The sequence below is a fragment of the Paramacrobiotus metropolitanus genome, unplaced genomic scaffold (genome assembly GCF_019649055.1).
Source record: "Paramacrobiotus metropolitanus isolate TYO unplaced genomic scaffold, Prichtersi_v1.0 Parri_scaffold0000004, whole genome shotgun sequence".
Taxonomy (NCBI): Eukaryota; Metazoa; Tardigrada; class Eutardigrada; order Parachela; family Macrobiotidae; genus Paramacrobiotus; species Paramacrobiotus metropolitanus.
The window spans coordinates 3,431,717-3,456,220 of record NW_026570224.1 but is presented as its reverse complement, the minus strand read 5'-3'; the positions used below and the strand labels follow the sequence as shown (position 1 = coordinate 3,456,220).

Genomic DNA, 24,504 nt, shown 5'->3' with positions numbered 1-24,504 from the left:
CCCTCAGAACGTGGTTGCCGGTTTTTCTGGGTCTTGCGCTCATCGTCTCCAAGCTTTTTTGAATTTTCGTTTGAATGTTCCGTTTTGTAACTAATTGTTGAGCATCTATTACTATCTTTATTTTAATTTATAAGTTAAAAGGCGAAAACCCGCAACAGTGAAAAGCTTGTTTCGTTTCACTCTTTTTACTCCTTCTGACTTTGATCAGCACCCCATGCTGTGGTGTGATGTGAAAGTATCAGGGTAATTTACCTACTCATGCAGTATGCCAAAGCAGTCGGCTGCACCAAATTCTCGCAAAACAGCTGAGCCAACTGTATCATACGGAACTCCTCGCGCTGCTCAGAATCGATCCCATGGTGAGGCTGCTTCGTCCAATCACAATGATACGAGTGCTACTGCCTCAGAATTGTCTTCCCGCGTCCCTTCCGAGCCATCGCTCGGGGAAATCTTGCAGCGAGCTCAGAACTCCAGCGGAGAACCGGAGAGTGGTCCCCCACGGGCCGACAGCTTAGCTGTTCTTCTAGGTAAGGAACAAATCCTGCTTAGAATAGGGTAAAAATTCTATGTAAAATTTTAATTGTGTATAAGCAGAGTGCGTAAAAATATGCCTTTCTTTTAATTCGGTGTTGTTTTCTCAAGATTTACTACTGACAACTAATTACTTACTTAGCTGTTTCTCTGCAGTTTTATTGGTAATTCTGCAGTCTTCCTGCATTTTCTTATAAAATTTTGCGCTTGTATTAATTGCATTTGTGGTAACTGCAGAACAACCTTCCGACCAAAGTTTGTCGGGAACCTCTTTTTTTTTAAGCGAAACTATGGGAATTCTGAAACAGTAATTTTAAAAATGCCTGTTTTTAACAACTGATCAATTGTGGGATTTGCAGAACAAGGCCTGAAAAGCGGCGATCTATCCCTCCTGAACAGCGTCTTAGATCGCAGTGATGAAACCATCATCCGGAAAACTATTGAAAACCTCCCCGTTCAGTATACAGTCTCCCTTATCCAGCATTTGGGCAAGGTCTGCGCGGAAGAACGCGCCAAACCCAATAAAGCCCCGTTGCACTGGTTGTCGGCGGTGCTGACCATTCGGTCGTCGTACCTCACGACTGTTCCCGATTTGCCTGTTTTGCTTAGCCATCTGTATGCGCATGCCGATCGCCGAACAAAATACACAGACCGGTTTGTTAAATTGGCCGGAGTGGTTAATGCGTCGGTGGATTTGGCCAAACAGCGGATTAGTCAACGAACGGAAGCGCAGTTGGCTGAGAAGAAAGCGATACTGGTGTATAATGAGCCGCTGGATGATACTAGCACATCGGAGAGCGATGATGACGACGCTAATGCTAACGAAAGTGACCTGGTAAGATTCGTTGAACTACATGCGAGTAGTAGATTTCGATTTCCATAAACATAAATTAATGCACTTGAAAATAGTGAGTACGTAATCTCTGGAAATGATTCTTTTGTGGATTTCGTGTTAGTACGTTACTCCGTGAACGGATTTGCCGTTTTTAAGTTTCGGTATTCATCGTGTTATAATTTTACGATTAAGCGCTTTGAGTTAGTTCATTTGGTTTTTTTAAAAAAAGTGTCGAAGTCGTTTTCGATTGCTAATGGCTACAATTTACGGAAGTTGCACTGTGCTTGACAAAGCTTGACAAAGCCACACCGGAGGATTTTTGCGCGCGGTGTTTGATTTAATTTTTATTCGGTGTTGCAGGAGATGCCAAGTAACGAATCCGACGCCAATAGCTCAAGCGACTCTAATGATGAACCACACTCGCGAAAGAAACGTAGGAAATCCCCTACGGACACTGAAAGCGAAGAAGAAGACCCCCGACATCGAACCGGCACTAAATTTCCCCTTCACAAAGATAGTGATGAAGACTAATTTTTGATGTTTCACTGACAATCACCATTTTTGCAGTTCCAATCATTGCGTTGATAGCGAAGTGATTGTTATCCATTAAAGTTACAAATTTGAAAGAAACTAAAGATAGTTGCATCGATTCTCCACGGAAAGCAAAGCCGCATATTTTAAAATATATATCACTTTAGTCAAGCAAACGTAATATCAAAATCAACTGGAGCATCTTCACTCGGACGGGCTCACACGTTGTCATTATAGACTGCTTCGAAGACATTGGTCAATTCATCCAGGAGGGTTTCATAGCGGTATGCCACCCGCACATCCGGCACGTTGGTGCGACTGATATCGTTTCCTTGGACGCCTTCGGCTTTGAAGTTGGGACCCAGCCAGTGCTGCTTGACAATATCAGAAAAGCCACTTTGTAACACACTGTTCTTAGCCAGTTCGCAGAGATCAGTAGCGCTCAGTTTCCAAATCTGCGCAGCAATACTGTATTCTTCCATCAAAGGCTCCTACAAGTCCGAGAAACACGTAATTATTGTAAGGCAAAAAGATGAATGAAACGGCTGATACGCTTAACGAAGCCCTTTCTACATTAAGATTAAAAAAGGAAAACGGAAATCCATACCTTAGTAAAATGAAACTGCAATGGATCATCCGTTGACAATGCGACATTCAATCCCCGAACAAAATAGTCACGTAGTGGATTCCGATGGTAATCGAGGAAGAGGGAATTATTGCTTAGAGGGCTCATGGCAATGCCAATCTGGGCCAAATAAAACAGGTACTGCAACACCGGAACCTGCAACACGAAACTTGTTAGCTGTCCGTGCAAGCGGGTATTCCATTTAAGCCCTAAAACCGGTATCCCATTCAAGACCTTACCTTGCGCAGCATCAAACCATGAGCGATACTTTCACCCAAAATAAATCCAGAAATCAGATGGTTCACCGGTCCGGCCTCACCACTATGTGGCCGCAGTGTAAAGGTATTCATGCCGCGCTCACGCCGGAAATTATTCAATGCCACCATATTGCTGTACATGTAGAAAAGGTAGTACGTGTACGGAGGATTTTCATCCATTGTCCATTCTTCCGGAGTAGGAACGTTCATTGAGAAAGCAATATGTTCGGTCTTGGACTCATCGTCCACTGAATCGAAGGAAACAACCTGTCAAACAAGCAGACAAAATCAATACATTGTAGGGCACTAATTGTACGAATGCTTGAAATTCCACAAAACCGATATAAAAAGACTGTGCATAAAACCTATTCTAATTTCTGTACATGATGAAGAAACTGATGAAGTTCAGGATGCCTTTCTGGATATGCTGTGGCTTCGAACAACGGCTGGAAAATATTCCGCAGAACGTCCGCAAAACAGTTCACCAATTTATTCTCCTTGTATACGTCACTGCAAGGCACTCCGTCAATTACAGAAAATGAATGTAAAAGATGTCCACGTCCAAGTCACAAAAAGCAGACTGATGCCTGCGCTTACTAAAGTCGAGGAATCTGAATCATCCACATCACATTGGGCGACCACACGCCATGATCCACAGCCCATTTACCCAGCTTATCCCATTCATCGATAGACCGGCCATAAATGGACAAGCGCAGTTCAGCATTCTGATATTTACTTTCTTCCAAATCCGCCATCACTTCCTGGTGAAAGAGTACACATCATACCATATCCGGTCACGAAGGTCATACGTATCTTACCTTGAGGATTTCCGCAAAGAACTTCCCCTTAATATAATTATCCGTTTTGATGAAAATATCACGCAACATACTCTGCCCAATGGGATTGTATTTGGTGTTGAATTTATCGAACCGATGGAATGTGTTACGATCGGCATGCACATCCAGGCGGTCCACATTTAAATCGTATGTCGTTAGATTCATACTCTGAAAGACTTCCGATAGTGTCATGGGTCGGCCGGTCTTCTTATCGATCATCACTGGCGTGTCCGCATTGATGCGCATTTGACGTTTAATAAAACGCAGCAGATGTTTTTGGTTCATGCACGATGAGGCATGGATGTGGTTGTCTACCTGAAAATGCAAACACACTCAGTCTTTAATAACTGGATACTTCAATATTTAATGACTACAATATCGATCAATTATCGCATGGACAAATCGATAAAATATATTCCAACACTATCTTCAGACGATGGGAAAAATGCCCATCGAAAACAGGTTCATATTTTATTTATCGATCTATAATTTCAGGAAACGCAAAAAGCTACGCTGCGACTATGGTCAGGGAACGATCACAGCTGCAACTCACCTTTCGGATGTTATAAAAATCTCGATGTGGAACCATTTTTTGCGCGGCCATTTCTCGGTTCTCATTAAGATTAGCATGCAGTAAGAATTTGGATTCCAGGAAGCTAAGTTTCCGGAAGCAAAATGATTTCCTGTATAAGAAAACAACAATAATAATTATGTCAGTAAGGAAATCTTCATACCACTGCCACTGCAAAACTCCTATAAAAAAACTCGATAATCTAAACTGTTACCAAGCTATGACCAACAAATTCCACATAAACCACAGGAAAAATACCACAATATCAAACAAACACCGCGCAAGCATGTGAGTGGCAAAGATGTTGAATGCATTACCGTGTCAAAGCAAAAGGTAAATTTATTTTGCGAAAAATGTATACATATTTTTAAAATGAAAAATGTATGCGCTACTCGAGCATGAATTACACGACGATAAACGCTTTTTCCTTTAACATGTTAAATTTCAAAGCTAGTTAAAATTTACGAGAAAGCAAACGCAAATGTAACTTACAGTGGACCATCCAATATCATATACCACATAATCGAGTAGTCCCGCCAAAAGAGGTTTCTATCAATTCCAAAATGTGTCGGCTTATCTCCACTGTCGACGTGTTTTTGCGACGGGTACACTTCATAACATCCGTTTAACCATCCTAAAGATATGCTCACTGGGTTCCGGCACGGGATGACTATAAAACTTTCCGTGGAACGTCGGCGGATGAATAGGATGGTCTACAAAGGAGTATAACACCCATTCACGCCTAAATTCAACATGCTGCGCGACTTTTAAAGCGCGTCAATGAGGATGTTCACCAGAAACAGGGTGGGAAGGGGCAAAAGAATACAAAAACACAGAAAGTATCGGGGTAAAAGAGGAGCCGAAGCCATGCCATAAGCAGGAATCACACGGTCGGCTAACCTTGTTCACTGCGTTTGTGCAGAGTCCACAGAACCTCGTCTGGGAAATAAAATATCAGAACAAAGCGTCACAAGTACCGAACAGAAAATAGCAGCTGAAAAAAGGCAAATGGCGAATAAACTACTGAGAAACAATGAATAACTGAAACTAGAAACCACGGAGATAACTTTGCTTAAAAAATAAAACTAAACGGTTCGCCCTTTACGTACTGTATTAACATCACCAACCGCAAACAATTCTCATCTCATATAACTGAAATTTTAAAACTCGACCGTAATTTAATTATCAAATCGCGCTTTAAATAATGGACAATTTTCCAGGAACTAACTGAGCCTGTAAATTCTATTTCGCGTGAAATCGAAGTGAATCGTCGGAATCTGAGCCACCATTCCAAGTTTCAAATTTTAAATCTGTAGAACAGTAACATTACTGACTCTGTACAACTATCATCCGTTTAAAAACACATTAACCGACAAAATGATTTCTCAATGTCATTGTTAATTATATTATTTTAAATAAAGAGAAACCAATTTAATGATGCCTAGCCCAAGCAATTATGAACGCCTAAACCATCCTGAAACAATTTTATCCAAATTGCTCCGTATTTGTGCACAAGAAAATGCTTCCCATTGGCATCATTGACCTGTTTATTTACGAGTACTAAACACACAACACAATCCGCATTCACCTTGAATCGTTTTTCTAAACTCCATTTCTCTGGCCGCCGGCTTCGGTGAGCGGCGATGGTTCCTGTACGCTTCCAAGTATCGATCAACTGTCGGCGGGAAATATTGCCCGGCAATACGCATATAGCGCCGTCGAATATCCAACGCCTCAGCGATTTCTTGCGCACATCGCACCAAATCATCACACGCCGCCAACTAAAAATATCACCCAACAAACACATAAAACACATAGTCACGTCAGTCACAGCCGACAAAAAAAGTTTGGTGTGTCCCGTAGTGACCTCTTTGGCGATATGCAAATCATCAAAGCCGCTGATAGCCACGCGCTGGTAGTCAGGCGCATTTGGGTCCAGATTGCGCGAATACGAGGCACTGACACTGCCACCGCCATCACGCTGATCCAGCAGTTCGCTGGACGCACGCCGGCTGAGTTTGCCTTCTTTCAAATTAATAAACCTATTAAAAACACATGGCAATTACTCTATCACCAGTGCGAATTGAGTTACGGGCACAAGCGAAGCACACGCCAAATCATCAATAAACAAAAAAAGCACTTGATGATTCAAACGGAAATACCACCAACCGAGGTCGAACCCAGCCGAAGAGAAAAAACTAGCAGAAGCAATAAATCAGTCAGCGCATGCGGCAAAAATAAGTAGCTCTGCTTGCAGTTCCTAACGATTTAAAGCATCTGGCCCAAAAATCGCTCTGCTACTGTACATACTGTATTCGACTTACTCGAGTAGGTATACAGATTTTATTTTTATATATTTCCACTTGAAAAAACAGTAAACTTACGCGTGGTATTGCATTTCCTCCGCTACCTCTAAAGGATGTACATCAAAAGGTTTCGTGTCCGAAGACATTTTCATAAATTAAGAATCGAAAAAAATTCCGATCGTTTCTTTAATTGTAAGCAGTAACTATCAAAAGCTTTGAATTATCTACCCGTAACTATTGTCAAATGAAACCAACAGCCCTTCAGCAACGAAATCACAAAGTCCACGATTCACATAGCTGATCGTCGCATACAGCTGTCCTCGTGGAAAAAGCAGAACAGATAAAGATTACGCAACCGATGAAACTCGCGCTTTATCAATACCAGTGTGTCTACAAGGTAGCAAGCGATAGCAAGTTTATTTTTTATCGACCTGCGATAAGGAAATGTGAAGAAAATCATAGTCTGGCTTTATCAAAATACAAATGTTCTTTATGTGTGCACTTACACCAAGCAATTACCCCACGGTCATCCAAAAGAACAGCGGAAAGTTTAAAATAGAAGAATGCAAACCGCTGCGACACTGTGATGCCACTGCATGTTTGATATTGCGTAAGCAGAAAAAAAACCTGATTTTCAGCCTTTTTTGTACAGACGGGTACAGCATTTTGTAGAATCAAATAAAAGAAAAGCACTAAAGCGACATCACCGTCAGAAACAACAAATGTATCGAAATATTACGCGAACCTGTTCATACACTTCAATCAGTTCAATGACAGATAAAACCATTAACCAAGCAAACCAAGATAAAACTGCAAAATTTTCTATATTGCCATGTTAACAATCAGTAAATTCCAAGCTGCAAATTAAACTATGGAATTCTTAAAGCGAAGCTGATCGTATGACGAACGTCGTTTACGATTATCCAAGTGAATATTTTGCAGGTCGAATCTTTACGACAATTGATCACACTAGGAATATTCATAAAAAATCGAAACGGGCACTGTATCCTAAACTGAGCCGGTTTAATGCGGTTTTAATTCAACGGGCAGCGATTTTAACGTTCAAAAATAATTTTATGCCAGCCGAAATAATATGGAAATTTTTAGTAAGTATAAACTGTAAATAGTATGTATACTCACTTTCCGCGGAAGCCGGTGTTAGAGCTACAACTGCAGCCATGAAAGAAACAAGACCCATTATTCCAGAACATTCGCTTAGATTGTAAGCAACACCTTGAAAGACTCAAAGCACAATTAAACAGGGGAAGCAGTGAGGGAGGTCACGGAGTGGTGTTCTAAGCCACAGTAGAAAATTGTGTGAAAACGTTTTACAGTCACGTAGGCACTGAAGGATCACCAAGTGGCACAATACATTAAGTGGAAAGGTAAAGAGGGGAAATGTGTGGAGTGATAATTGCATATTCACTCATGAGTCTCTGACAGACCCAAACAAGAAAAAATCGAACCAAGGGAACACATTCACTCACGCTTGCGACAATTGATGCTGGATCTGGCGATCTTCTTCCGTCCGCTCAATGGGTGCTTGTGCGAATTCATAGGGTGCCGCGATCGAAGTGTCAATTCGCGCTGATGATTCGCTACTGGCATTACTGTTCTTGGTGCGCACGGTGGGTGAGCCTATTAGAGCGGCATCCGCCGTCGCACCTGTACGATTCTCCGACAACGACAGGAGATCCAGACTGGATGAGGATAACTGGCGTTGGGGTGTATGCGGGCCAACATAGAATCCGATATTATTGTTACGACCTGGCGCTGTTTCGAAACTATCCATCGAGGCAACCTGGTCCGGAAAGTAACCATTCATGTTGGTATTATGATAATTGGCAATAGGTATCGGTGAGGAGGCGGGCACAGGACTATTAGCGGAATTGATCCAGTTGGCAAATGTTGAACGATCGTTGATCAGGATGTCGATGGTGGGACTGGGACTCGCTGAGAGACTGATGTCGTTGTGGTTGATGAGATTTTCGGCCATACTGAGATTCTATGTCTCTCGGGCATACAATTAACATGACATCACAAATCTATACACAGAAATAAGATTCAATTTGATACGAGATTGACCAGCTCCATCGGAATAGGATTACAATCAAGGTTGTTTTCTACATTCTTTCAGCTTCGACTGAAAAGTTAAAGTGACTCACGGCTCACTTTGAAACTCGCCTTTGAAACATTTTCAGAAATCTATTTTGGTTACTTAACAGCCGTCGTCAGTGGAATCCGTCAGTCCCACGTCGGGCTGTTTCGGTCTTGTTATTGCTGCCAACGAGCCGATGCGAAATAATTAGTTTTTAGCTCGAATTCTTTTAAACTTTAAAGGAAATTTAAGGAATAAGTTAAAAATAGAATAGTGATGCTGTAGAAAGCTCCACTTAATTAAATTAATACCTGAAGGCGCGATCTTAAAATTTGTGCTACCAAATGTTACTTTGTGGTTTGATGTTTGCGGCAGCTTGTCCTTGATCCTTTTTCCTTTTTTCACTTTAGTGGCAGTTCCTTATCAGGACCGCAGCCGAGCCACAAGGCCCACAACCGTACAAAAATGTTGTCACTATTGCTTCCGCCTTCGCATGCGCGTCTGGGTGTTTGTTGTGGTTTCTCCGGTGAGATATTTTATTTTGTTAAGTACTTATTTTTGTGATTTTGACGTACAGTTTCAAATTCCCTTAATACAGTAAGTACCTCTCACGTACCACATGGTCCTTATTTGGTTGCTTTCTTATATAATAATAGAAGTGTATAATTGGCGGGGTAACCGCCATAAGATTTGCATGCGCGGCGTGCCCGGTATGGTAAACCAATGATCGAGATCCCCTTCAGCTTGTACACCGGTTTCGACGGAATGATCCTTGGCGAGCTTCGTAATCGCTAAGCAGACGTGTGCGTCCATCTTGCGAAATTTGAACCTCACAAGAAATGTCCGATTCCGGAGGCGCTGCATGGACAGCGCTGTGTCCGCGGTTCGGTATTATCAACACGAGCTTCGCGACAGTCTGGGACTTTGCAGGCAATGACTTTCCGTTTTGCTATGAGAGAATATTTTCAGTGGTTGTTCACATGGTATTTCTTATTGTAAACGCATACTATATTGCGCCGACACGCATTGTCTATGCCGAAAATTTCTTTGGTTGGGGCTCCACAAGAAACGCTCACCGTCTTGTCGTTGCAACATGGATTCTGCGAATTCTGATTTCGGTCAGTATTATTGCAGCCAGCGTGATTTCTATGGCTCTGCAACTGGTGGCGTGGCGCGATTGGAATGCCTTTGGTTTGGTTGGGTATGTGGATTTCGGTTTAGTGGTGATCTCATGGAGTGTGCATGTAGTTGTTGCTTATAATTTATCCAAGAAAGGAAAACACCGCGGCGTTGTGGATGGCAGTGATACCTGCGCTATCTTCCTGTCTTGGTTTCCGGTACGCTTGGAATTCCTCTTTGATACAAAATTCTTGCATTCGTTCATATGACGTTTTATGCTAGATTTTTTTTGCTGTAGTTTTTTGTGGGTTTGTAATTTTTTCATTATTTCCACGTTAGCCGTTGACGGGCATTTTGGAATTTAATTAATTAAATTTTTTGCTGCAAGCCCTCGAAATCAGCTGTTGAATCAATTGATGCACATGACATCCCTCTTTTCATGATATGCATCAGTTGTTGAACTGCAGGAATTCTTTGGTAGTTTCCATTTACTGAACATTTTGTCTTCGGTGGTTTGCTATTTCGCTCCAAATTTCCATCTATGGGCAATGTACGGACAACCTATATTACTAAGTGGAATTTTCAGATGACGTTGTATTTGTTTTAAAAATTTTGTATGTAAATAAGTACACGGAATTTATTGGGTTATTAAATCTGTTGAAAGCGCGTTATTATTTCCAGGTTTTCTTAGTGTCCAGTGTGGAGTTCCGTTCCGCAGTGCTACATCACAGTCCCAATGTAGTTTCGTCCATAGTCACCATGGTGACTTTTGGTCTTCATGTATTCTACATTTTCTCAACGGTGCTTCATATATACAGCACATGTTTGTTTGTTACTTCACCATTCGATTCGGAGGAGCGTGCACGCACACCACCTGACGAAGCCGATAATGATACTGCACGGCTGTTAAATGTGATGCCAGAAAGAACATCTCTCGTGCCTCGACTTGGTCCACCGAATACATGGGGCATATTGCGCTTTTTCTTGTTTTTATGGGTCGACCCATTGATGGAATATGGTGCGGAGGGCCATTTGCAGAAACCGGATGATCTCTTTGAATTACCTCTCAAATTAAAAGCGGATTTGCATGCCGAAGCCCTGCAGAAGGCGTTGGCGAAGAATTTGAAATCGTCCAGATTTTATTTACAGCAAATTATTCTACGCATATGGGGTGGAAAATGGTTGTTGTTGGGGGTGATGAAGCTGGCTTATTCCTTTCTGCAGTATTGTTCGCCGTTGTTTGTCAATGTGCTGGTGGCGTTAATTGAGCAACCAGGATCGCAGCCGGATTATCTCGGATATGTGTATGGATTGGGCCTCATTCTGGTCAATCTAATTTCCAACAGTGTACAATTGCACTATGCATTTCAGATGGAAAAACTTGCATTGTTAGTAGATGGAATTTAATTTATTTACTGCGTAGTGTAAAGCTGTAAATTTTTGGACCTAATTGCGGTTTTGTTGTAATTGATTGTTAATTTTTTCAGGTGCATTCGCGGTGCCTTGATGGACACGGTATACTACAAACTGGTGCAGGTGCACGCTTCGGCCCTGAACAACAACATGGCGGCGGGACATGTTGTTAATCTGGTCGGCACTGATTGCCAGAAGGTTTCTGACAATATCCAGTACCTCCATCAGTTATGGGCACTCCCGCTGCAGATGGCTGTGGCGCTGTATCTTCTCTACCAGCAAGTTGGCTACGCCTTCATCGGTGGGGTCATTTTTACCGTTCTTCTTGTCCCACTCAATCAGCTTATTGCCAGCAAAATATCCCGACAGGTTGAGCGCAATCTCAAGGAGCGCGATGCTCGTGTGAAACTGATGAGTGAAGCACTGAGTGCCATTCGGGTTATTAAGTATTATGCCTGGGAAAAATGGTTCAGTGCCCGAGTGGACGCGGTCAGACAAAGGGAAATGGCCACCGTGAAAAGTATCAAATACTTGGATGCCTGTTGCGTGTATTTTTGGGCCACTACGCCGCTTATAATGTAGGTTCACTGTAATATCAGATTTATTTTTTTATTGGCTCGCAAATAATTCCGAATGGCTTTTGAATCGTTTTTTGGCTTCTTCGAATTCAGTTTTCAAGCTCAGTAGATCGGTTCTGGTTTTAGCAATCCGATTTACCGGTTGTTTGAAGGTACAATGGATGTTCCGTTTATAGGTCGGTTCTGACATTTGTGACGTACGTATCGTTCGGCAAACAGCTGACCGCCGCCAAAGTTTTCACCTGCCTCTCCGTTTTTGGCCTTGTGTACGCTCCTCTCAACGCCATGCCTTGGATTATTACCGGTACAGTGGAAGCTTGGATATCCGCTAAGCGACTGCAGCAGTTCTTTCGGCTTTCGGATATCGACCTCAAATCGTACTACGCAGTGAACACCGATCTCATAGTGAATCCTGTGGCCAACATTTTGACTGTCCACGACGCTAGTTTCACATGGACCGGGAATGAAAGCAACGAAATTCTTTCCGATAGTTCTGTCGTATCACCCACTCCGCGAGAACCACTGTTGGCTGTCCGCAACCAGTTGGACGGTATAACACTGGAGATCCGACGCGGAGAGCTGGATTGGAATCGTGGGAAAAGTCGGTTCCGGAAAGACGTCGTTATTGCATGCTGTCATGGCCGAACTGTATCGGACGGGTGGCAGTATCGAGATCTCGCAGAATACGATGGTAAATGGATTTGCCTACGTGCCGCAGGATAATTGGTTGCAGCAGGGCACGGTGCTGTCAAATATTAAATTCTCACTGACCGACGTCCAGCCGGAAGGTTTACAGAATGTTATCGATGCGTGTGCACTGACACATGATCTGGAAGAGCTGCCGCATGGAGCTTTGACGCAGATTGGGGATCAGGGAGTGACATTGAGCGGAGGACAGAAGGCCAGAATTGCGCTGGCGCGGGCCGTTCTGCAGGATAAAGATATCATTCTGATGGACGATCCGTTTTCTGCAGTGTATGGCGCACAGAGTAATGGTGACCGTGAATTTTGCGTGCCTTTTCACGGTATCGTTAATTTTTCACAATCCATTATTTTTCGTAACTGAATCTCAAAGAGACTTTAACCGCATGGATCCGTAAAGTATTACTTGATTTTCTTCGAAGTCTTGATCCGCAAGGTGGATTGTTAAGTGATTCATACTTTTTTTCTTATACACTCTGATTTAAATTTAAAAAGAACAAGTAAGCGTCAGTTTCCAATATTTTTGGTTTTTGCCTTTGCATCTCCTTACGTAGTTTATCGTGTGTAGGGACGCCCAAGTGGCCAACCACATTTTTGACAAGTGTGTTTTGGGACTTCTCAAAAATAAGACTCGCCTTCTTGTGACTCACCATTTGGATTTTCTGCGCGCGATGGACCGCCTGATAGTTATGCAAGATGGACATATTGTCGAGAATGGTCAACCGCTGGAAATTCTGTCCAAGCTGACTGGTTTCGGGCCTAAATGGCCGGGCAGCACTGGCGAAAAAAGTGTGAGTGGTGTGGAAGGTGTATCGGGAGTGCTGTCCGACATCTCACAGGCAACCTCCAGGAGAACCAGTGTGCAGGAACCCGAACCTCGAGAAGCACCGGTCCAATTGGTGCAGGAAGAGCAGCGAGAGTTTGGCAGCTTAAAATTGTCCGTTTACCGGCAGTACTGGCAGGCGGTGGGGAATTTCTGGAGCATTGCCGTGTTTGTTTCGCTTTTCTTGATGCAGGGTAAGACTGATGTGTGTTTGCTTGAAATTTGTCTTCTCTCTTCTCCGAAGTCAGCAGTAATTTTTGTATGAATATCTAATGCATTCCAAGATCACTTGTATTGGAACAGAATTATAAGCAGTTCTTTTTGGAAAATTTTGAAAACGAAGATGAAGATGATAAATAATGGTTTTGTTGTTGCAGCGTCCTACAACGCCACGGATTGGTGGCTGTCCTACTGGGTTACGCATGAACGTATTGTGGTTAATACTACAACCAACGAAACCCAATCGGATGTTAATTACTATCTAACCGTTTACGGAAGCATTGGAGCTGGCAATTCTTTCTTTGCCCTTATTCGATCATTTGTTTTTGCATATGCCGGCCTACGTGCTGCCTACCGTATGCATGACAGTTTGCTCAGTAAGGTCATGCGCGCCAAGATGATGTTTTTTGATACGACTCCATCGGGAAGGATTCTGAATCGTTTTGCCAAAGATGTCACATCGGTGGATTCTCAGCTGCCGTTTAATGTTAACATTTTGTTGGCCTGCATATTCCAGCTGGTGGGCATTCTGATTGTGATCTGCTATGGACTGCCTTGGTTTATTATCGTCCTCGTTCCCATTATTCCGCTCTATTTTTTTATTCAGCGCTTTTATCGCAGTACGTCTAGGTTAGTAGTATAAATATAGTAAAAACTTCCTATGATGGCATAGAATATAGAAATAGATATAAATAATAATTAATTTGTCCTGTTGATGGGTATTGCCTAATAAAGTTTATATGGCATATGAAACATTCTTGATACGAGCCTTGATACGTTCAATAGTTTTCTATAATATGCATTCGATTTTTTGAAATTATTTTCGTTTGAAATACGAGTATTTTCCCTAGTTTTAGGTGGATTATATTGTAGCAGCTTCTTTGATGGTGGTTTGTACATTTATATTTTACAGGGAAATTAAAAGAGTTAGCACGCTTGCCCAGTCTCCGATTTTTGGCCTGTATGCGGAAACTGTTCATGGATTGTCCACAATTCGTGTGATGCGAGCCACGGAATTTTTCTATAAAAAGTACAAACTGCTATTGGATGATTATCTGCGCTCACAGTTCGCGGAAATCGCGTGCAACAAGTGGCTATCCATGCGTTTGCAATTGTTGGGAATAGTTATCGTCAGTGGTGTGGTGGTTATTGCGCTTCTAGTCAAATCGGCAGCAGGTAAGCGTTTTGTTTGTCAAAACCCAAAACCATCTTGCGCTGCGTTTTCGGATCGGTAATGCTATTTATGGTACAATAAATTAACCAGGAAATTTGGAAATGTTATCTCTTTTATTTTGTAGGAGTTCTTGGTTTAACTGTTTCGTATTCTCTTACAATTGTGGGAATTCTCAACGGATTTGTCATGTCCTTGATCGAAACAGAAAAGGTACGAAAAATAAGTTAGGGATGGCTGCCGTCCGGTTAGGTTTAAGAAGCCGTTGCTGAACTTATTCTTTTTTCCAGGAACTTGTTAGCGTTGAGCGCGTCATCCAATATCTCGATGATATTGAGGAGGAAAAATACGACGGCCTGTTGCAAGTATGTCGAGTGCTGTAATAAAAAGTACATGTTTGCAATTGTTATTCAAGTGTTATTTGAATTTGTTTAGGCTCCACGGGACTGGCCACAGCTGGGCGCCGTAGATTTTAATACTGTCAGCTTGCGATACCGAAATGATCTTCCTCTCGTACTGAAGGGCATCAGTCTGCAGATTCCTGCCGGCAAACGAATTGGTGTGGTGGGGCGCACAGGTGCGGGAAAGTCCTCCTTTCTCGCCACGCTTTTCCGTGTGGTGGAAATTGAGCAGGGTGCTGTGTCGATTGACGGTGTGAATCTGGCTACACTGCCTCTGGAGCAGTTGCGGTAAGTTGTAGATGAAGCTGTGTCCCCGCCATCTGGCGCAGTGGAATGTGCATCCATCACATGCATGATGCTGCGTACGAGTATGGAAAGGTAGAAATTTCGTAAGCGTTAAAATTAGGATAAAGAGAAGAAAATGTACGTTTTCGTTCGTCGGGACAATCTAGTTTGCACTGTGCAGATCGCGCTTGGCCATCATTCCGCAGACCCCCAACCTGTTTGATGCATCTATTCGTGAGAACATCGATCCTTTACACCAACATACCGACGAAGAAGTGTGGGCAGCCATCGATTTATGTGATTTGAGGGATCCCGTTGGGAAACTGGGAGGGCATTTGGACGTTATGTTGGGTGAAAATGGCAGAAAGTTGTCACTGGGACAGAAGCAGCTTGTATGTTTGGCGCGGGCCATAATGACCAAAGCCAAGGTACGCGAACCAAACGGTACATTGGACAGGATATGCCTTCACGTAAAATTTCTAAGTTATGGCCATTCGATCGCGCCTTGGTGGATATTTAGTCAGCTGTTGTTAGAAACTGTTTGTAGTTTAGTTTTTTTTCGTCTTTTACAGGTCCTCTGTCTGGATGAAGCTACAGCCAGCATAGATTATGAAACCGACCAGAAAATGCAGAGGACAATTCGTGAAGCGTTTGCCCATAGCACAGTTATTACAATAGCGCATCGTTTGCATACGGTAATATCGCTTTGTGAATTTTGACTGGCGTCTGTACAAAGTATCGTTGCATCACTCTAAATGCCTTAATATAGGTAATGGACTATGATCGTATCATTGTGATGAGCGATGGGAAAATTGTGGAAACGGATAGTCCGTCCAATTTATTGCGTAGTCCGTCTTCCCATTTTGCTATGCTGTATCAACAAAGCCAGCGTTCCATAGCGGATACCGTGCCATAGAATATTAATTTGTCGTTGAACGGGTTTGGGTGGGGTAGATTATTGGCAGTAACGGTGACCTTTATAAGACGGTGTGTATACCTGTTAATTGTTGAAGTACGGACTGCGATTTCTAAGTACAGTAACTTGTGCCTTTGGCTTACCGGGAGATGATCGTTTTATGTAAAAAAATGAAAAAAAAAACTTTATAAGATGAAAGAGGTTGATTTTGTAACGAGCGTTTGTTTTCCATAAATTAGGAGCAATGACGATAAAAAATTATGGCCATTGAACAGACAATCGAAACTTTTTCTTGGTTCAATTAGTATCAGATCACCACAAGCCGTTCACATTTGTATTTGTTCAAAATGAAAGAAAATGACGGGATTTCATTAGGAACAGCACTAAATTGCAGTTATTTAATATTTATCACACTATGAGACTTGATAATACTGTTTAATTAGAATTTCAGCCTGCCCATCATCAGACAGGAATAAGAAAGACTGCCTTCAGATGATCTTCGAACGACTTCGTCGGTGGTACACACGGACATTCTGACCGGCAAGAAGGGTACAAAGCTGCAATAAGGGCACCAAAAAACGTTACGGTATATAACTTGTAGACGCTTGATTAAAAAAATTATATAGATATCTATATATATGCTACAAATTACTCGTGTAGTTGGTGCAATACCTGAACTTGCCATTCGAGCACAAGAGAACATGCACTGATTTCCGTAAGTGATGTTATTATTCCCGCAAAGTGGTCGGTATTCGTCTGGACATTTGCTGCAAGGGCTTTCCGCTAGAATTAATGGTGTTCGAATGTAATATTAATACCAACACCATAGTAATTCAGTTCGGATTGTCCAACACTTTCATAATATCCAGTAAATGAAGACAAACTTACGCTTTGGGCAAGGACACGCTCCTCCACACTGTACTCCTAAACCTGCGTAATCACCGTATTTAGTATGTTGAAAGAATAGATACATGTAGTTTTAAGAAACGAATGCCATTGAAGTGCAGTGCCGCCTAGATGTCGCTCTGAACAAGTAAAAATGTTTTTCTTGTCCATAGCGACATAAGCTGCATTGCATTTATATTTACACACCATCTACTAAAAAGTGTGTTGTGCGTAAGAAAATAAAGTAAAATTTAGCATTAATGTAATTTAGAGCTGGGCGGGTGATGTTGTCAGACAGTGTACCTTTATCGGAATGTTGCGCACACAGGAAAACGCAGGCATCTTCGTATGTCTTGTTATCAGTTCCACAAAGTTGACCTTTGGGGATTTGTGGAGGGCAGTTATTTCGAACTTCGCATATCAAATTGCTCAGCGGAGAAGCTAAAATTAATGAGAAAAAACAGTGTTTTTCTTTAAGGCACCACTGCAAGTTTAAATGTTTAAATAAGAATTAACTCATCGGCTATATATATCACTTTTGTGTGCAGTACATTGTTTGGGAATCTTAAAATCACTTACGCGCTTCACATGGGCATTTCCCCCGGCATCGCCCACCAAGGCCTTCGAAACATAACAAGCTTGAATAATTCAGAATGTTGTGCTTAAACGTTTTCTAGATAGTTAACATGTATTGTTAAAGCATGAACAGTGCTTTTGATTACGCTAATCTTCAAAAAATCGTACCTGGTACCATTTTGGAAGATGCACAACGAAGTTGGCAAAAGTTATCATATGTAACTCCGTCAGTGCCACAGATTGGCTGGGATTTGTCGGAAGGACAGTCGCAGTGGGATGCGCGCACTCTCCTGACCTTACTGATAGCTAAATAAGCATGCACTTTGTTTTTTGCATTTGTATTCACAGTTTCACACATGACGTACCTACATACGCGATTAAGACATAAAATCGAATTATCGATGATTTTTCAATACCATATCATAGTAGGGAATCAGTAGTCCAAAGTGACCGTAAATTTTCACACATAACAATTTTTCATTGCTCCAACGACTAGCGCCTACCATAATAAATATGTTGATAGTTTTGTATTAATAATTAGACTATACTTGCATGCCTGTATGTTTTACCTTCAGTTACGTACAATACAAATAAGAGTGCGCACATATATGAGCGCGAACTGCAAAGATTCATAAAGAATTTTATGTCAACAGACTCAACACCTTACCATTTCCTAGGATGCCGGACACCAGCAGCGCATTCGTAAAAAGGCGAAGGAATAATTTCGGAAACTTTGGTTTTATTGCACTGATACCCTCCATAACAGGTACGCTTAATTCATTAGCTTCGGCTTCCCTACTTCGATGTACGCACTTGCCCAAAACCGGAACTAACAATAAATAAGACTAGAAAACTGTCAACTTGTCGACCGCACATTCACCACGATCACAATTTTTTTTGTTTAGTAAATTAATATAAGTCCAACATTTTATCTCTGCCTGCACATACCGTTAATGTGATTAAATATAGCCATAAAATAATATGAACAATTGCGTAGCAAAGGTGCCACCAAAGCTGCGCCGCCGAACAACCAGCTTCGGCAGAATGTACTCGTGTACACGAGGGCTGAGTACAACACAACAGAATGTGCTTCGACATCGTTTTTTCCAAAACCTACTAGCTACTGTACAGAACAGTCACCCCAGAACTATACCATTTCACCTCACCGTCTAGAATCCGGTTTGCCTGGTGCTTCTAAACATTCAAATTTCTGCCGACGCAGCTTATCGTTAGCTCTTTTGTTCGCTATCCAGGATGACTATATTTTAATATGCGGAAGTCAGTTACCGGCTGCTTTCACTGATCACGTCATTTATTTTCAAAACCACAAAAGGTTGTGCTGGTAAAATACTAATTGTTACGTATTAATGACATTTTGACACCGACAGAGTAATCTACCGATTCGCAAAAGTAGACTTATCTTCTGTTACTTTGTTTTATTTCGCCTATAGCGTGCATGCACGGAAGACGTTGGCAGAAGTGATTTTTATTACAAATGTAGATCGTTTTGATTCATCAAAGTGAAATATATGTATCATCAAGCCACTGAATTATCTTTAAATATACACAAGACAAAAAACAGAATAACAATAACTGTTCAAAATATTCCGTAACAACTGGCAACGAGCAAAATATTGTCTAAAATACTGGGCAATCGAAAGCAATCAAAAGCGAGAACAGCAGCAACCAATCGCATAAAAACTGCAAAATTTACCTATTTCTTTCGGCGTGAAAAGCAGCATCGGGAATAACGAGAGTGACATCCATTCAGATCTAGCAGCAGCATCTCAAGAACGGCTGGAACAGGGAGCACGGGAAGAACCCATCTGGATGAGAACTTTGTCCAGCCACTGCAGTGGACTGTTAAGGTGGATTTCCACCCAGCACGGTGTGCTGGTTACTGTCTGACGACGATAGTCGGCGCCCCAGCCTTAATAAAACAAATGATGAGGCGATGAACGGTGACTGATAAACGAACAAGTAGAGCACCAGCGACGGCGAAAAAATGATTCTGTCGTACTATCCATAAAACTTCCTCGCACAGAAATTTGTAGTGCTGTCTTGCTCTGTGTTTGCTGATTCAGACAGTTTTCAAATTATAAACGTTTCAGTCTTCAAACTAGTTCAGATCTCGAAACAACGAACAAGAAGAAAGCATCCTCACAACCGCATAACAGCAGCCTTTTTTACTCACCCACCAACGTATAATAATGACTTTTTTAAATCTGTTGGACGCACCTTTGACAAAGCTCAGCCTTATTGTGCACATCTGAGTCAATTTATACACGCATTCGAAACCTTCCACAACCGATTCCATTAGTTTGGTGGCAAATTCATGATCATCAAAAATCTTTAGATTACAGCCTGTCGAAGGAAACTGCGCGTAAATCATCATAACAAAACTTGAAAAAAAGGGCAACGACAGTATTACGCGCACGGCAAATTTGTCGAAAAATTACTGTTCCAAGAGTTATTCGACCTGAATTCCCATTTGAGAAAATTCATCAGCCCAACAGACCGCAAGCAGTAGAAGCGAAATACTACTACTTACGCACAAAATACAAGGACCATAACACAAGTTACAATTATTTAAAATAAAGTTGAGTAACCGAAAAAATTTTTTTTGCGAAATAAAACTTCTCATATTTGACAAATTACTACTGCGCGCGCGTTCATAAATTATCTAAGTTGCTCATCTGAAACAAAACACACTGTTTCTCTCACCTGGTGGAATTTTGCAAACCGTCGCGGGATGCCATCCGTAGCGCTCATTGCACTGACGACTTTGCACGAACACCGCATTTTCACTCAAACATTCGGCAAACACCGATCCTTCGCTATAGCTCAAGCGAATGCCTTTACCAATATTCTGTCGTGCTGGCTCCACAGCCTCGACATTGCGATTGACATTGGACAGCAGGCCCAGGCAGAAACGATCCGCACTGGACGGATGCGTGTATCCATCCACCACCAGCAGCGGTTGTGATGCGTGGAAGATATCCCCGACGCGATCATTCATCTCGTAGTAACTGATGGAACACCAGAATGCAGGCATGGGATGGGTACGCGGATCGAATGTCACGGTGGCATCTTCCTGCATGGGAATGGTATTCTCCTGGCCCAACATCTCTACTGCAAAGTCAAATCAAACGTTTTCCAAACAAACGCAAAGAGCAAATGCACTCCGACGGAGTTACCGTTGGGGATCGGCACCAGCTGAGGCATGCTGTATTCCATACTCATAGTGAATTCCCTCGGAGAAACAAGAGCAATCCGCACCTGCGTAGCTTTCAGGGATACTGCAGAAACCTACAGCCACTTCGATGCAGCGCAATTGGAGCTGGTTATCCTGGCCAACTAATTATCAGTATTCAAACGAGAATGTTGGATCCGAGATCAAAATCCTGAGGGAATCCGATACACAGCCCCAGGAGAGCCTGAGCCCACACAGTGCGATAACAAAATCAGGTGAAGCGAAATATTGAAGGCAAGTGGGGCAAGATATACCGCACAAAGTCTTAAGGCCCGTAAAATACTATACTGCAAATTTTCATATAAATCTGTGGAAAATGTGCAGAAAGTTATCCGTCGAACTTCCAACAGAATCAGCGGGAAGACAGATTTTTATAAGATTTTAATTTATTTCCATAGTAATTATTAGTAATTAGTTTTTAACTCTTTAGTTTTTACAGTCACAATGTCAGTCAAGTTTCCGCCAGAACTACTGGGAATCCACCAAAACACGTTGTTCAATATTGGTTGAAAATGGTTTGGCAAATTACCCGATAGCAATAATTTCCCTGTATCCACTTTTACTGGCAGTACTGTGTCTGCACAGTGCAGTGAGTGCAAAGTGCAAACTGACACAACTGTTAAACAAAAACAACACAGCTAAACAAAAACAAACTCCCCTGTGTCATATTAAAGTTTTGCTTCTCCGAAGCTTCGCTTTTTAAATACGTTTCCCAGCTGTCATGTGTTGCTTCAGTATTATTGGCTCGTATTTGCTAATGTGAAAACTGATTAATCTGCAATCTGTTACAGCGTGGAGCGTTACCAAAAGGGAAAGCGTAATCCGCCGCAATGCCCACAGAAACGCCGAGCAGAAAGCTTCGGCGAGATTTATGTCCGCTTGATTACGAGGAAGAAAAATGCCATCGGGAAGTTGGCCAGAACGCTTTCTGGAGCTTGTCATCCTGCAAATCAGGGACAGGCATCGAGCAGCTTCGTGATAATCGCCTGGATACTTTTTGGCAGTCAGATGGTTCACAGCCTCATCTAATCAACATTCAGTTTCCGAGGAAAACTGATTTAAAATATGTTTCCCTATACTGTGATTTCAAAGCGGACGAAAGTTACACTCCACAGAAGTGAGTACTGGCTAGTGGGCCAGTGGCTATCATAAATTGATTACATCAACAGTGATAATATTTAATAATCATGATAGTCACGATATTACGATTATTTACACTGTACACATTTGTGACGATTTGTCATTTGCTGATTTACATTATTTCTGACTGCTGGATTTTACAAGTAAGTTATAGGTATTTTCTTTGTACGCTTCGATGAATTTCCTTCAATTTAAGTACGTTCGGGCCGGCCGACTCTTATGAAATTAGAATTTAAATAATCTCGAAATAGCAGTTTTCGTGTGGGTGATAATTGGTGTATGGCAGGCAAAAGATGTGGGACTTGAAAGCTTACTGATTTGACTCGTATCTAGACAGAATATTTTTATAAGACGATTTGTTGCAGAATAACAGTAAGAACGGGAACCAGTTTCAATGATCTCCAAGACATGCAGACAGCGGAATTCAATGAACCACGCGGCTGGGTTACAATCACCATCGACGAGATGTTCGGCCGACCACACCGGGCATGGATGCTGCAGATCGCCATTGTGGCTAACCATCAAAATGGCCGAGATACGCACGTTCGACAAGTGAAAATTTATGCACCCATTCCGAAGAACCCATTTGACAACAACTCTGAAATGAATATTTACCCACAGTTTATTGACTCTAAATTGTTACGCTAAAGCTGCATGTCGTGCAAAAACATATACAACTTGTATAGATCTGTCGCATTTTTTTGGACTGCGCTTTGTAAAGACCTGCATTCCTGCTGTGGTCTGGTCTGGTCAATTTTATATAAGTATCGATATTAAAAGACGGTTTATTTTGAATTAACTGACAATAATCATAAAAGTTTACGCAAACTTGGAAAGTGCGTGTCGGAACATTCGAATGTATTGCTTTTCGAATTGGAATTAGTAGTTGCCTGTTGGACTTCCGAACGCTGGTAATTCGCACGTTCAGTGAAATGCTACTGTATTCGTAGTTTGAAATAAAGATAAAAAGATAAACGGTGAAAAAAAGAATTCGAGAAGCGATTATGAAATTTAGGGTACTGAATCACTGATTGCTTTGTACTCGTACACTAACACGGGTGACGGAAACTTGCGAGTTGCGAGTACTGAGTCTACTGACTACTTAGTACTTACCCATGAGTAGTGAGACCGCAAAATACTCGTACACGTATGTACAAAAAAATAACAAAACACTTCGTGGCATTTCCTCGCGGAAATAAATCCGTCGGTCGTGGTATATATCGAGAACACATGAGACTTTCTATAGTCTATATACGGCTTGTTTCTGAACGGTGTACGGGAGTCAGTAACCAAATTGTGACACGCACCTGTTTGCAACAATTTTGGAGGGTAGTTAAGTACTATACAATGGACGACGAGAGCATACTATTTACAAAGCAGTCCATTCTTATTTCTTGAATTTATTGTCGATTTTGTTTGCCATACTGCTGGGCCGCTGGCAAAATTTTGCCAGCTGTCTAACAGCAACGTAGCTGAAGCACGCGTGCGGTGGCCCATGGAGCACGCTGCTGGAATGAAAATCTTCAAAAATTCGTAATTTTGTTAATATTAGTGTTAAATTCCTTTGTATAAGCTTAAAAAATACAATATAACGCATACCGTTAGGCAAAACAACTGATTCTTCGTTTTTCTTTTCGGGATATTCACTGGCAGCCTTCGCTGTTAATATAAGTACCTGTTTATGGAAGACTCATTCGAGATTTCTCACAGGCGGCTATGCTAAGCACGTATGCTCTGAGTGCAAACCTTGAGACCAAACCAGAAAATCAGTTATTCTTCCTAATAGTATATATTATATATTTTTTAAGCGCATACAAAAAATTCAGCACGGAAAATAACAAAGTTACGAATTTTCGAAGATTTTCATTCCAGCATCGTGCTGCTGGAATGAGAATGTGCTCATTCTAGCACCCATTTCCTGCCTGAATTAGTGAATTAGCCCCTTAGGCGTGGATTAAGCCAAAATTAAAAAATAGATATTTTGAAAAAACATGTTAACAGGTGCACTGTAACTGATGCAATCGCAAACACGCGACGGTTTAATACAGATTCTCACGGCTGGTTGTTTCTCTCGGGCTTGCAAGATAACTCCTACTCGTGTGGCTCGATCAGTCACTGTTTAAAACAAACCAACTTCAAAAATTAGCTTTCTGTGATAACTTTTGTCGCTGCCAAGAAATTTCTGTACATTCGGAATCGCGCTTATGAAACGTTTAAGTTCATTTTGAGTAAGTGATAAGAATTGAAAATCGATTTTGTACGTTTTACTCCACAGCCGCCGCCTTCAGTTTCTGTGATGCTTGTGAACCGGCAATCAGAATTTTCCCTTGACCGGTTTCAAATGAAAAGGCAAATTCTAAACTAGAAAATTTGCTAAATTTCTGATCCTGTATCTTTGTGCATGTGTGCGTTAAATGTTTTTGGCTTTTGCGT

The 24,504-nt window shown here is 41.8% G+C and overlaps 6 protein-coding genes across 7 annotated transcripts; 3 read left to right on the top strand and 3 right to left on the bottom strand.

Moving 5' to 3' along the window:
* Positions 1-55: 55 nt before the first annotated feature.
* LOC129602829 (WD repeat-containing protein 43-like) lies at positions 56-2,015 on the top strand. The gene is made up of 3 exons (XM_055501993.1): positions 56-527; positions 891-1,366; positions 1,727-2,015. The coding sequence occupies exons 1-3, from the start codon at positions 266-268 to the stop codon at positions 1,895-1,897; spliced, it is 909 nt and encodes a 302-aa protein (XP_055357968.1). The 5' UTR covers positions 56-265; the 3' UTR covers positions 1,898-2,015.
* LOC129602828 (AMP deaminase 2-like) lies at positions 1,885-8,689 on the bottom strand. The gene is given in 12 exon segments (XM_055501992.1): positions 1,885-2,388; positions 2,505-2,678; positions 2,762-3,046; positions 3,163-3,289; positions 3,377-3,540; positions 3,598-3,930; positions 4,169-4,298; positions 4,679-4,809; positions 4,811-4,899; positions 5,775-5,967; positions 6,054-6,228; positions 7,980-8,689. Coding segments are annotated over 12 exon segments (2,583 nt in total). The 5' UTR covers positions 8,489-8,689; the 3' UTR covers positions 1,885-2,115.
* A 125-nt stretch (positions 8,690-8,814) lies between these two features.
* LOC129602827 (ATP-binding cassette sub-family C member 10-like) lies at positions 8,815-16,444 on the top strand. Its single transcript, XM_055501991.1, is given in 14 exon segments — positions 8,815-9,927; positions 10,391-11,097; positions 11,197-11,700; positions 11,877-12,282; positions 12,284-12,675; positions 12,971-13,419; positions 13,603-14,074; positions 14,358-14,620; positions 14,743-14,828; positions 14,906-14,980; positions 15,051-15,304; positions 15,483-15,729; positions 15,874-15,996; positions 16,071-16,444. Coding segments are annotated over 14 exon segments (4,623 nt in total). The 5' UTR covers positions 8,815-9,429; the 3' UTR covers positions 16,218-16,444.
* Positions 16,422-18,727, bottom strand: LOC129602831 (serine protease inhibitor dipetalogastin-like). Its single transcript, XM_055501994.1, has 8 exons — positions 18,627-18,727; positions 18,346-18,507; positions 17,847-17,984; positions 17,682-17,723; positions 17,406-17,543; positions 17,106-17,147; positions 16,890-17,000; positions 16,422-16,774 (listed from the first exon to the last, which is right to left on the bottom strand). Exons 1-8 carry the CDS (start codon positions 18,649-18,651, stop codon positions 16,680-16,682), a joined length of 753 nt encoding a protein of 250 aa, XP_055357969.1. The 5' UTR covers positions 18,652-18,727; the 3' UTR covers positions 16,422-16,679.
* Positions 18,728-19,145: 418 nt separating this feature from the next.
* Positions 19,146-21,333, bottom strand: LOC129602832 (mothers against decapentaplegic homolog 3-like). Of its 2 annotated transcripts, none has more exons than XM_055501995.1 (4): positions 20,876-21,333; positions 20,403-20,810; positions 19,917-20,042; positions 19,146-19,608 (listed from the first exon to the last, which is right to left on the bottom strand). In XM_055501995.1, the coding sequence occupies exons 1-4, from the start codon at positions 20,919-20,921 to the stop codon at positions 19,466-19,468; spliced, it is 723 nt and encodes a 240-aa protein (XP_055357970.1). In that variant the 5' UTR covers positions 20,922-21,333; the 3' UTR covers positions 19,146-19,465. The 2 variants fall into 2 exon arrangements, with proteins under 2 accessions (XP_055357970.1, XP_055357971.1); XM_055501996.1 differs by having other exon boundaries at positions 20,403-20,807.
* Positions 21,334-21,561: 228 nt separating this feature from the next.
* Positions 21,562-23,001, top strand: LOC129602707 (anaphase-promoting complex subunit 10-like). The gene is made up of 2 exons (XM_055501813.1): positions 21,562-22,048; positions 22,437-23,001. Exons 1-2 carry the CDS (start codon positions 21,762-21,764, stop codon positions 22,717-22,719), a joined length of 570 nt encoding a protein of 189 aa, XP_055357788.1. The 5' UTR covers positions 21,562-21,761; the 3' UTR covers positions 22,720-23,001.
* The last annotated feature ends 1,503 nt before the right edge of the window (positions 23,002-24,504 follow it).